Source organism: Ylistrum balloti, unplaced genomic scaffold, assembly GCF_031769215.1.
Source record: "Ylistrum balloti isolate Yb309-2 unplaced genomic scaffold, AGI_CSIRO_Ybal_v1 Utg369972, whole genome shotgun sequence".
NCBI lineage: Eukaryota > Metazoa > Mollusca > Bivalvia > Pectinida > Pectinidae > Ylistrum > Ylistrum balloti.
In genome coordinates this window covers 1,011,400-1,025,461 of record NW_026782064.1, presented here as the reverse complement: position 1 = coordinate 1,025,461, position 14,062 = coordinate 1,011,400, and the positions used below count along the sequence as shown (strand labels likewise).

Below are 14,062 nucleotides of genomic sequence, written 5' to 3'. Positions count from 1 at the left end.
TCTGATATGTGTGTTTTTAACATTGTGTTTTGAAATTTCCTAACCTTTTTTCAATTATCATTTTTTATTTTTTCATTACTGATTTATTATGTTATTAAGCTACTTTCTGAAGTTTCCGTAAATATTTGTTTTCGGGTTTATTTTTTATTATTTTTATTTCGTTTTTATTTTATTTTTATTTCTGTTTTACGATATTTTCTAGTCACACAGCCTTTAAGTCTGGAAAGTGTCGTATTATATTGACGCAGTTGCTTTATTTTACACGTTATATCGTTTCCCCTCTCAACAAGAGTGTATCACTGCCACGCTTAACTTTCGCTAAAGGACGCACTCTTAAATTATTCGAAAGTTCACGAGTCTTACTCAGAAACATCCATATCATGTATTATGGTATTACTGGTGTGTGTCTAAGGAACAGTTTGCTGTCTGTTATGGGACCATACTGTACAAGCCCATCTTCCGAGTGATTTCACGACTTCTGTAGCTTAGACACTGTGATACTCGACACAAACCGTACTATCGACAATATCTGACGGAAACAGACGTCATGTACCAAGAAACAAATATATGGTTTAACTACTAATTCCCCGGCACAATTTCAGCTGTGTTAATCGACGACAAAGATTGAATTCTGATATCAATAAAGAAAGAGGTAGAAATAAAAATCCCGGGACCTCGTGGCATCTTGTTAGAATTTCATGTTTTGTTTTATTGACCTTGGCAAGATAAAGACATTACACTTCTCTTCTGTTGATTACAGAACATTTCCTTGCTTCGTTCAGAATAAGTTGCGTTCCACCTCTGTAAACAAACCAATAAAGCAGAGCTATTATCTGTCTTACCATTGCTTGAATTGCTTTTCAATTTCTAATGATTTTAAAACAAAATAAGTGTTTAAGTATTCAAACAACGTTACGAATAGTAACCATGGTAATGGAAAGTATATTACAGTTTCTGGTGTTTGCAAATTGTCATAATAAATCATTACAAAAATACACAAGTATTTCCCAGTATACCATGGGTCGTGAACATAGTATACTACGTGCCTACTGTCCCAGTTAGACTTACTGGACACTGGCGACAAAGTTCCTGGAGGACCAAGGAAGTTATACGGTTTCGGGATTAGGAGATGAAGTGGAGAAAGTGTCCGAGGATGTAATATAGAGGTCTGACGATGACCTATTTGTAAATCTTACATTTGCATTTAAATCAAGTTTGGTATCATGTACATCTGGGTCAATACGTTAGGGACAAGATGAATTTCCGGGTGTTCAGTTCTCGTAAGCAGCTTTGGTCGACTCTTACTGAAAATTATTATTTAGGACAATGCCAGTGACACATACACAAAGGAATAGTCAAACAGCCTGTGAAATCAGTGTCTACAGCTCAGCTGTATATCTGCCAACATATTTGGCAAGTGAAATCTAACAAAGCCAGAAGGCTGTTTCGAAAGCTTCGCGGCGGGGGATGATAGATTTTGCTGGTTACATTTTTATGCGTGGCTTTAAATGTATTTTTGTGATTTTCAGATATTTTTCAGAAAGAAAGATCCCAGGGAACTGGTCGGTGTACACTTCAGTTTGTTGAATTTATGACGCAATGTCTGTCTTAATCGATAATGTTTTCATACGCGGGATTCTGAATGCTTTATAGATATATAATATAAAACATTACAAAAGAAATGGGTTTTTCATTCTGTAGATTTTATAAAAAAATTTTGGTGCGGTAGCTAATGCTGGAATATTTTAAAGGATTGTGTAGTAATTATCATGAGGCTGAAAACCTCAAGCAAACTGTCAATCCGATTTTGTCCAAAAGCCAGTCAAGGGTGGTAGTGACATATTTCATTATCCTAGAATGTCAGGATTTGGGCTGTTGATAAAGTTTCCAGTAAAACTTTTACGCTGATACCATTGATGGTATAGGTTAGAGATGATTGTGTCAGACAACTTCGACTAGATACAGCCGTTTGTCTGGTGTCCGCCTGGTATCGAGAATCTAATCAGTCCCAATATATCAAGGTAAATTACTGTCCATGATTAGCAAAAAATAGGTTTAATAATATGTACCGTAATTTAAGTTACATTTTATCGTTCGAATTAGTATTTTGTATAGTCATTCTGAAATAGAATAGTTATGAAGTTTTCATTGATTTCTAATCGAAAACCAACACATTTTACATTTTCCTATATGACATAAATGACATAATATATCGATTTTTATAATCATTGCTTTCCTGTCGAGCGTTATTCTGTCATGCCCGTTTCTGTATACTGATACATACACCTTCTAAGTGTTAATAGTTCAAACGTACGAGAAACATTGTGTGGTATCTTAAATTGTGTTTGTTATTTGGTATGAGAACAAAATCCCCATAGGATGTTCGAGCAGAGAACCTGTAGAATTCGCAGTAATGATAATATAAGATGATTGCTTATGAGGCTCTGGGAACATCAGGAAAAATACCGTTAGCTCTTTATACTGAAAAATTCGTGGGAAACATGGATGTCGTGCTCTCACACGCAATCAAGGAATATTAACCTTTAGGTCTCTTGTGAAATAAAACGTCCGTAAAATTAAAATATATCCATTGACAACACCTGAATGGTCACTGATGGTCAGGGTATCTAACATACTGCTCTCCTACACAATATTCTAACGAATTTCATTGATATAACGAATTTTATATTCACAAGTTTTCTACGTAGCTTACCTCTGTTAACAGCATAACCACTGCATTGTTCTCTTCGCGTGTGTTCGGATGGGTGTGTGTGCGAGCAAGTGCGAGCATAAGTACAATCACTGCATTTGTACGTTATTTGATTTTTTATTTGAATGAAATTAATGATCTTGAAAACAAGTTGATCAGAATACAACATAAAACTTTGATTTCCAAATACATTCTAGTTTATACATGAGAACTTACACAGTATGATCAGATGCAACACATTATAATGAAATCCAGCCCGCTGTAAGAAAATAGTATTTCGGAAATTTTGTATAAATGTAAAATTAAAATGTATACAAATATAACATAAAAATAGCATATCATTACGCCCAAAATTATGACGTAAACAAAACATAAATGAGCACAGGACAGGTCAATTCAACGTTTTATTGTGGGAGAAACATGTCACGCAAACTCGCGGTAGTTACGTACGATATTTCTTACATACTTGTTTGTTATTTCCCAAAAGTTACATAAAAAAACTCGTTATTTTTTTCGACTTTAATATACATAGGATTATAATGCAGCGGCGAAAAACGGGTCGGTTACTTACCCTATCATACACTGCGTACGTAAGTGCTAGCATGTCCCATACTTGTCATTTGTCTGATTTAGGTCACCGCATAGTCCTCTCGTTGTGCTATAAGAGCTTTTATTCTATTGACTTTACCAACGTATTTTTTGTTTAATTATTATCACAAAAGATTAAAATAGTAAGTCATATTCTATAATATAGACCAACATCTTTCAGATAACCTAAAATTTAATAAATCTTAACAGTTTCGAAAAAGGTCTTTAGACTTGTGACGTTGCGGTAATAATTTTCTCGATTAGACCGAAGGTCAATGCAGTACAATGAAAAATGTTTAACGGTGAATTGCTCATCACATCCTTTGCACCAAGGATTATCTTCGCCTTTCAACATATAAGAATGTGTAAGGTATGGCCCATCCTAAGACGAGCAGGGACAACTTCGCCTCGATGGTTGTCTCTATGACATGGAGAAAATTCACGGATGATAGGTTTTACGGAATACTATTTATTATCCGTGTATTGATTCCATTCCCCCTGCCACTGAGCTGTTAAAATTGTTTGATAAATGGTTTAAAATCAAGAAAATGGGGTTTAAAAACAACAGGTGGTAGCGATAAATCTTCCTTTGCAGCACGATCTGCTTTTTCATTACCTGGTATTCCTAAGTGCCCAGGAACCCAGCAAAAACAATATAAAAGTTTGATGTAAGTACGTGATATAGTACTTATGTATTACGAATGAAATATTGTCGATATTTCTATTACTAAGACTTTGTTGTACAGAAACAGCGTTTGAATAGATAACAGCTCTCAATACCTTGTTTGTTTGAACATATTCAAGGGCGAGGTAGATAGCTCGCGCCTCCGTCGAAGATATTGAGGCGTTGTTGGGTAGCCGGCATCCTTAAGCTTCATCTTGTGTAATCATGGCCGCGGCAACCTTATTATTATCTTTTGAACCATGAGTATATAAATGTAGACTTGTTAATCTGCAATTTCGAGAAGAATGAAGGGAAGATGCAACTGTTAGTGTCTGATTTAACCGTTTCATAAAGTGAGAAGCCATCTTCAGGTGAATTCAAGAGTCAAGGTGGAGTTTCTATCGTTCCAAATGATCGAATTTGGTCAATATAAGTATTTGTGTATTGTAAAAGAGTGGAAATCCGAATACCGAATGGTGGAATGGTTTTTGGTTTAATCTGGATCAAATACAAATGAATAGGCAGGACATGAAATATTTTACTTTAGCTGCATTGTGTATTGCAAAGCCAATTCTTTTCGACGGCTGTATAGTGATGGTTCGTTAACCTCTACATAGAGACTTGCTGTAGGTGTGGTCTTGAAAGCCCCGAGAGGGAGCATCAGACCCTGGTGATGAACAGTGTTTTATAATTTGAGATGTGAAGGTCAAGCAGATCCATGCACAATGGAACCATAGTCTTATTTTGATCTAATAAGAGCTATATAAAGTCTTCGCAAAACTGTTTTATCAGCTCTCCAACCAGTTGGCTTTAAGGTATTTCATATGTGGAAGGAACGATAATTTCCTGTCGAATATTACAGGAATTTGGTTTGCTCAACAACTGGAATATGTACACCGCAAAGAGAAAGACTTGGATCGCCGTGTTGTCTCCGCATTTGACAAAAATGCATACAAACTGTTTGCTTCTGAAAATGTAAATCCATTTTCATCTGCCCAAAGAAGTCTAATAAACATGGTTTTAGTTGTCTTTCAATGGTATTTATATGTTTAAATCGATCGCATATAATGAAGTCATCGACATAAAGAGCACCCTCAAATGAAGGGGATAACGTTTTGACATTACTGTTAATTTTAAATCCAAAAAGTGTAGCAAAGAGAATGCTGCCTTGTGGTACACTCGTTTCCTGCTGATGAACATCGGAAAGGGTCGTTCCATTCCAAACTTGAAATACTGTATCTATAGAAAATTTGAAATAAAATTTGGTAGATAACCTCTGATATCTATATCATGTCGATCTTTCATTATGCCGCATTTCCACGTTGTGTCGCAAGCCGTTTCCAAATCGAAGAAATCAGCAACAAAGTGTTCCTTCTTTAGACAAGCCTCACGCACGAAAGTTTCAGGTCCAACTTAATGATCGTTGGTACCTCTCTTAGATATAAAACAACTTTGTAGGGGTGATATCATATGATTTGATTCTAGATACCAATTCAATCTTAAATTTTACAGCTTGTTAGTGATACTGGGCGGTAACTGCAGGGGTCTATCTTTACCCTGTTAGGGGATAACAATCACAGTTGCCTTTCTTCATGGCCTTGGGACATTACCCAATCTAAAAATATGATTAAAAAATCAAGAAGTTTTCTAATGATGACTCTAGTATATGTTTGAGGAACTGATAGTCAATATCATCAGGTCCTGCTGCAGAGCCATGTGATTTTTTCAGCGAATTCAGCGAAGTTCTAACATTGAGAAAGATCGCTTATAGGTTTCGTTGTTTTCGGAAGAGAATTTCAATTTAGTTAGAGAGAGAGAGGGGAGGGAGAGGGGGAGAGACAGACAGACAGACACAGACAGACACAGACAGACTGACAGACAGACAGGCAAGCAGACTGACAGACAGACAGACAGACAGTAACAGACAGACAGAGACAGACTACACATTACCTAATGTAAAGAATGCTATAATAGCATCTTGTTACGTCATACGAATAGTAATGTGCCTAAGAACAGGTACACAGTAACCTAAATCACAACTACAAAGAAACGTTTGAATCAGAAATGGATAAACATGTTTGAAGTAAGAGGACACAAAAATTCAAAGATACCTGTAGACTACAGAGAGAAGAAATGTGGCTTGGTTATACATGTCTTTGGAACTTGTTTGGAAAAACCCTCGATAATCATTGATTAAAAAATGTAACGTTTTGAAGCTAAAACCAAGAAAACCAGGATAAAAGCCAATACGATAATATAGGTGTTCCTTTATTTTAATCAAAGGCATATGGATGGTTTATATAAACGTAGTATCAGCAACTGTAATTCACTAATTGATAGGTTTGTTTTTTTCATAAAACATCGAATATCGAGTGAAAAAAGAAGCTTTATGCTAGGAAAATTGGTTATGAACCACATTGTCTTGTCCAAATACGCCGCACAATAACACATCTACTATATTTATACGCTACAGTTTGAAAAGTGTATCACTTTGTACTACGTGTGTTGCTCATCTGTTACACGTAACTGTGAACTAATGCTTTCCACTTGTTACCATTTTAGCGTTGTACATAAAACTTGCTTTCTTGTTGTTTAATTAAGCAACATGTATAATCTTATCTCATTGTTCACTGGACATGTAGTTATACATCACAACTTTGATCTTTACCTCCCACAGATCGATTTGGTGTCATTTTGTTACTTTATATTGATTTGTGATAGTTACAATATACATACCTTGATCTATTGTATTTATTCTCCTGCTACACTGACCTGAACTCTGCTCTCGTAACTCTACCCGCAAATTGAAATCAATAGGATTCAAATATACGTGGTAAGGTTTCTGACAATGAAATTATACTGATTATTCACAAGGAAGTAATTGTAGGCTTAGGGACGTTACAAGGTTTCCTCAATCAAACCTATCTCATTCATATATTCATTAATGGGAGAATTACCGTCTAAATATAGATGAAAGTACTATTGTTAATATGCACAAATGTGTCTTATATCTTCAACAAAAGCAGAGCGTTAAGAGTGAAATAAGTTCTGAAGAAATTCCGCCATGTTTTCGTCCTCTTGGCAATAACACTTACTAAATACTGTCTCACCTTTACTAACCTGATCTTCAAAGAAAACTTACCCTACTACACCTGAATTGACCTGAACGACCTCGCCATGACCTCACCCCCATTAACAGGATCGTCTGTTACTACAGGTAATTAATTAAACCGGAAATCGTAATTGTTAGATAAACAATTAGTGTTAATGTCAATTCTGAGTGCCGTTCCGTGTCAGCAACCTTTACGTGTTTCATGCAATGCTTCTAAGAATAGACGTCTGCACATAACAAATACGGTTGAACACAGTGTTCAGCAGGTTCGTTACCGAGTCTTGCTTAAACTTTGTAGGCATATTAAATGTAACAGATATAAGTCGGGTCAGAAAATAAAATATCAGCAAAACTGTCCTTACTTTATAAACGAGTCAAACTGATAAACGAAAAGGAAATGATTGAGGATCGACTAGATTTCTTACACATTCAAAATCTAAATTAACCGTTTCATTTAATACAAGGAATGAACACATAATCGCATCACCGACCTTTAGGTTTGTTACTCCAGGACAACCCCTTTCTGTGTTAAACATAGTTAAAGTACAGATCTCTACAGGACAGGCATTGCTCGCCAATTAATACGTTTAACGGTTGGTATTTTGACAGAAACAGACTGATGAATTATTTTCGTCACCTGTTTTCTTCGCGCACCAGTATTAATTACGTCTTAACATGTGTTGCTTACGACAACGTGAACAGGTAATATGCTTAAAGCTGTCAATCATCCAATCTACTGTTTTTGCAAATAACAACTGGAATGTTTGCTATCATGTCGTTTCCAGTCTTTCAAACTTAACAAGATGTTTCTAGTTTTTAAAGTCTTGTTTTCTATCAAATATTGTCACTTTTAGAGTATAACACATTCAGGATAGTCAAGTTTCATGTCGTGGTGACCCAGAAATACCAAACTGTCAGAGATTGATATTGAGACGAAAGCGGCGTAAAGGATGAGCAAATTGTATGTAGGAAATTATAATATTTTCCTGAGAATAATGTCGTAGCAAACTGGCTTTTCCGACGGATTGTCAAGCAAGAGAAGACAATTGCGCTTTCTTACTGCTTCCGTCCTACAGGGTGAAATATCTTGTTATATCTTAAATGGCAAAGTTACATTTTTTTGTATGTCACATAAGCATAAAGACTACAAACAATTTTGAAAACAAAACAGAAACACAAGGACGATTGTATGTTCTCCAGCACCTGCTTATACAACATAAAACACATAAAGTGGTATAGTCCTAAATCACGGGAAATCATCGCACAAATTTCTGTATTTTGTCAGATACTTGTAATATTAAACTGTATTGTCACAAAACCATGCTGAAACCTGAAATACTCTGAAAAGTTAAACAAATATACAAATGGGATGAAATAGTGTCTTATAATACCATCAAAGAGTATAGATTAACTGGACAGTGTATTAAGGTAGTCTATAAAATTTATATATCATTTGTTGTCCTGAATACACACCAGTCCCCTCGTCACGTGATATCGAATATTTCAGCATCACATCGTACAAGTCGAGTACATATGTACCGGACAACATCAGAACGAGAACATACAAGGATATACTATATTACTTTTCAGGTCGGATGAATCGCTACCAATTTTCTGAGGGGATTATATTGTAGGAAATTGATTTAGATGTGATATAGAGAAGCTGATGTAATGTAACACAGAGTGTCTCAATACCATTATAGACAACAATGCCGGATTAACCGGAATCTAAAGCTATATCAAAGATGTACCTTTTGTCGTCATGTCAGGACGTTACCTTTAACTTCCTTAATCGTACCATTGTAGTTAACACGCGATTTCACTAGTTCTGTCATTGATTCATTTTTATAATATCTAATCTCCGTTACAACGTCGTATTTTATAAACAATAGGTGATATCATTGCAGCATTTCGTACCGTAAAAGTATGGATATTCAATACAGCACTATATTTGTAATCGGGTTCATGTCAAAGAAGAGAGGTTTGTTAAGAGAGTTTCCAATATTATCGTAACAATTGGTGGATCTAAATGCGGTAACAAAGGGTCATATGATACAATCAAAGGTTATATGATACTGACAAAGGGTCATATGATACTGATGAAGGGCCATGTGATACTGATGGAGGGTCATGTGATTCTGATGAAGGGTCATACGATACTGATGAAGGGTCATGTGATACTGATGAAGGGTCATATGATACTGATGAAGGGTCATATGATACTGATGAAGGGTCATGTGATACTGATGAAATTAAATAACACCGCTTACATTTCCTTTAACATCACTCTCTCGACAATGACAAGTCATTAAATAACATCTATTACAGTTTCTTTTACACAACCCCCTCGGTAATGGGAAAACACAAAATAACACCTGTTACATTTCCTTTTACATAACCCCCTGGACAATGGGATCCCATTAAATAACATCTCTTACATTTCCTTTTACATAACCCCCTCAGTAATGACAAGTCATTAAATAACATTGTCGTCTCTAATGATACGGCGTTACACGAGAAAATAGTTCATAATTTTGATTGAGGTGTAGAGAGAAACATTATGTCTATCTGCTATAAAGCTAGTAAAGAAATATGTACAAGCACTCATTAATAGAATTCGATATCGTGAAAAAAGTACTGTCCTTAATTGTGTACAGTTTAATATCGAAACGTAATACTACAATAATACAAGAATTGCTAAATAGTCAGTCGTATATACTGTTTCAGTGATATTTCATGATATAACACTGATATAAATGTACTTGTCTACTCAGTTTCAATCATTATCAGATATCGTCAATACTGAGCTGAAAATCGATTATATGAAATCATGCGAAAACATACTTTTTAATTAATCTAAATTTTTAATAAAACCAGTAAATAATAGTTAACATGACTTTACATTTTTCTCTGTCTATCTTCCTCAATGTTCTCTGTCTATCTTCCTCAATTAAGAATCAATGCATCGCTTTAAACATGAATGCTGCAATTGTGATACATCAATAAATATTTTCTGCTAAATCTCTGTTCGGGAAAGTTAGTTCCGAATACAATTTACAGGCTCCACAATAAATTCTGTGTAAATCAACTTCTATCAATAAATCTTATGTTCGAGAATATTTAATGCAGCATTGCATAAGCTAAGATAAGACTCCCCAATGTCAGAGCATTACCGTGTTAAATGGCATCCGTTTTGACAAGGATGAAATACCTTTCATGTAACAATACATTGAACTGACGTTTTAATTATGTTCCTTTCCATAAATTATTGTCGAAAATTATCCGAAACTTGCAATGTTTTATGACAATGTATAACGTCATGTACGATTTAACGGCTAATTAAATTGATGTTGTACCAGACTCATTGTTGTTACCATGACATCAGGCATATGCTGATGTAATTTTCCGAGATATTATTTTCATTTATTTGAGATCCATTTTGCACACGTTAGTTAAACATTTCCTATTCCATGGTTTAGACTGACTACCAGCTCTCTAAGTCACCTTAATGTGAAACTTAGGGTCATATATGCATGTATACCGGTTTACCGGTATATGAGTGAATTCTGATTGTATTTCAAATATCCTAGGGGCTGGAACAAATTTATACAGAGTGAGAAGATCATCAAATAGAACATATTAGTTACAATTGATAATCCAGTAATATTTACAATTTTATCTAAGATCATAAAGTTACTTGTATATCCTGAAGGTTTTTATTGTCTATGCCAAAAACAAATCGGTTGTGATGTCGTAAAATTGACAATGACGTTACGTCATAATTTGAAAATGGCTTTTGTTTGACATTAATCCCTGTCAAATGTCAAAGCTTGCAAAATAACAAAAGAAACTTCCAACACTCTTTACAAAAGTAAATTTATTATTAGATATATCGAACAAAATAAACAGATTACAAGAAATGCTGAATAACTATTTTTGCGTTCTGCACCCACTGAAAATTTTCAAATACTTTTACCGTGTAAATTGTACTTCTACAATTACTTATATCTAAGTAAGATTAGGTTCATGTTAGTAACCTCATTTGAAAAAGTGACCTTTTTTTTGGGGGGGGGGGGGGGGGGGCACGGCAAATATCGCCTACGAAGCAGTATACTTTTGCCTTTTCAGAACACGTGGTCTTATTTTTTTAAAACATTTCAAAAGTTTCCATGTAAATTTATATTTCTTGACTTCGAATAGGAATTAAATTTGACACACACGTCTCATTCCTCTCTTTTGTCTATAGCTCAGTGATAACTTCCATGTATTGAGTTAAAGTAAAGTTTGGGAATGTTTATAACAAAATCATGAATGTAAAAATTTCAAACCTTTTCTAGGATTTCGTTAAGATATAAGTATATGACAAAGAATAGCTACTATTTAAGGAATTTTTCTCTTTGTCAAAATTAGTGAGGTCATAATAACAATGAACATCTGGACTTATTCTTCATGAACAGCTTACGCGGTCTTGTGTATGTTGAAAAGTCCTGCTTTATATTTACACAGTTTTAGAGAATCAACCAATGCACAAACACAAGGCATTAAGTACATATGTACTTACGACTGACACCAGAACAACCTTTTTCGCGGGAAATGTCATATTAAGATCAAAGTAACTTTATAACAACTGCACAAGAAATATATTTACTTAAACAAAAATAATTCACTGTCACTTTGCTTTCATTTTTTGACAAACTCAAACGCATATTTAAAAAAATATTTCTCTTTGTTTATTCCTATCTACAACAGAAGAAAGACTGGCTCGACGGCGGTTGTTTCGATTCATCAGGTAATGCAGTTTGAGAGTATTGCTACAAAATGAAGCTTCAGTAATCAGGTCATTGTTGGTTTGAAAAAAATAAATGTGTTTTTTTTTCTTATGCTCTTGGTCATACCGCATGTAAATATTACAGTTTAACAGGATGAGTATGTACTGTGTATCTCTCATCACTGTCCTTACTTCCATTTTTATGACATTATGAATGGCCAGGATGTTTGATTAGCCCCTCCTCTGTGATCGTTGTAAGGTCAGTGTAGTGTGATAGGACGAACCACTGATGTACAACATTAGTGATGCTTGGCTGACTTATCACCCATGGATAATGTAAATCAAATAGTTTTCTTTAGTTGTTTGTAATTTTATCATGCTAAATTAATAAAAATGTAGAAAGCCACCCGGTTGATGAGATATGAGGTAGTCACCAGCAGTGGTATATATTGCCGTAGACGTGTAGATTCCCTCCAGGATACTGCCCGCCCTTCATATTGGATTTACTGAGATTCGTTGCTCTGCATCTACGCTGCTATGACAAGAGCGCACGTGTAGATTCTCTCTAGTCGTAAGACCGCACGTCACTGGTTAGTTATACCTATACTTGTCCTGCAGTACAGAGCTATTCTAATTCACTGTGTAGATTAACTTATTGCTAATTGGTTCTTATCAGTTATTGGCATTTTTACGATGTAGAGAAATCCTTTTAGATAATTTTGAGAGTTAGTATGAAACAAGAATCCGATAAAGAGATGGGTACATAGAGACGTACAGCGTGTATCATACTTATTATGCGGAGTTATTGAAAACAAATACACAAAAAGTTTGGACAATAGATTTATCAACGGATTTACCAATATTCCATTTGGATCAAGTACTGATTAACCATTAATATCAGGAAGTATTGCTCATTCACAAATCTTATTTCTTTATTATCATTATAACTGATTGTTAAACTAAATTGGAGTAATGAGCACCAACAGCAGTTCGGTTGTGATCGGAAATGGGACGAACTTGTCGGATATTTACAACGAGGAAGCTTACTTAGCCCAGCGATTAGGGGTGAGACATGTCCCCTTGTCGTTACTCGTCTTCCTCTTTATCGTCTATGGCACTATCTTAATTGCTGGAACTGTGGGAAATATATGTACGTGCATTGTCATTGCACGTAATAGGACCATGCACACCGCTACCAATTATTACCTATTCAGTCTGGCTATTTCGGATCTCCTTACTCTGATTCTGGGTAAGTACAGCCCTTTACTCTGTTTTTTACATAAAACAAAATCATATATTGACACGAATGTACAAATGTTTTTTGATCAAATTGTAGTAGTAACACGTGAATAAAAAATAATTAAAAAGCATTTCAAGACACATAGTAATTACTCGTAACATTTGAATAAAAACAAATAATTGTATCAACATATGTGAGTCGACACTTTCTTTAGTAACAACTGGTATGTCAACATATGTGAGCGCCATTTTCTTTAGTAACAACTGCTATGTCAACATATGTGAGTCGACACTTTCCTGAGTAACAACTGATATGTCAACATATGTGAGTCGACACTTTCCTCAGTAACAACTGATATGTCAACATATGTGAGTCGACACTTTCCTGAGTAACAACTGATATGTCAACATATGTGAGTCGTCACTTTCCTTAGTTACAACTGATATGTCAACATATGTGAGCGTCACTTTCCTTAATAACAACTGATATGTCAACATATGTGAGTCGACACTTTCCTTAGTTACAACTGATATGTCAACATATGTGAGCGTCACTTTCCTTAATAACAACTGGTATGTCAATATATGTGAGTCGACACTTTCCTGAGTAACAACTGATATGTCAACATATGAGTCGACACTTTCCTTAGTTACAACTGGTATGTCAACATTTGTGTGTCGACACTTTCCTTAGTTACAACTGGTATGTCAACATATGTGAGTCGTCACTTTCCTTAGTTACAACTGGTATGTCAACATTTGTGTGTCGACACTTTCCTTAGAAACAACTGGTATGTCAATACTGTGAAGCATTTTTTACTATGACAACTTATATGTGAAAATACACAAATATCATTTTCATAGTAACGACTTTATCTCTATATAATGTAATGATTAAATGGTAGAAACAATATCACATCGTTCAGTCGTACTTCGTAACGTCTTGTTTGGTATATGTAGACTTTGTGATGTCACTGCCAT

The 14,062-nt window shown here is 35.0% G+C and overlaps 1 protein-coding gene across 1 annotated transcript in view; it reads left to right on the top strand.

Moving 5' to 3' along the window:
• The first annotated feature begins 12,473 nt into the window (after positions 1 to 12,473).
• The window catches only part of LOC132547679 (neuropeptides capa receptor-like), a 126,222-nt gene continuing 124,633 nt past the window's right edge, over positions 12,474 to 14,062 (top strand). The window contains exon 1 of the mRNA XM_060211469.1: positions 12,474 to 13,091. Coding sequence (XP_060067452.1) covers positions 12,815 to 13,091 — 277 coding nt within the window. The 5' untranslated portion in view covers positions 12,474 to 12,814. The remainder of the gene's footprint in view (positions 13,092 to 14,062) is intronic.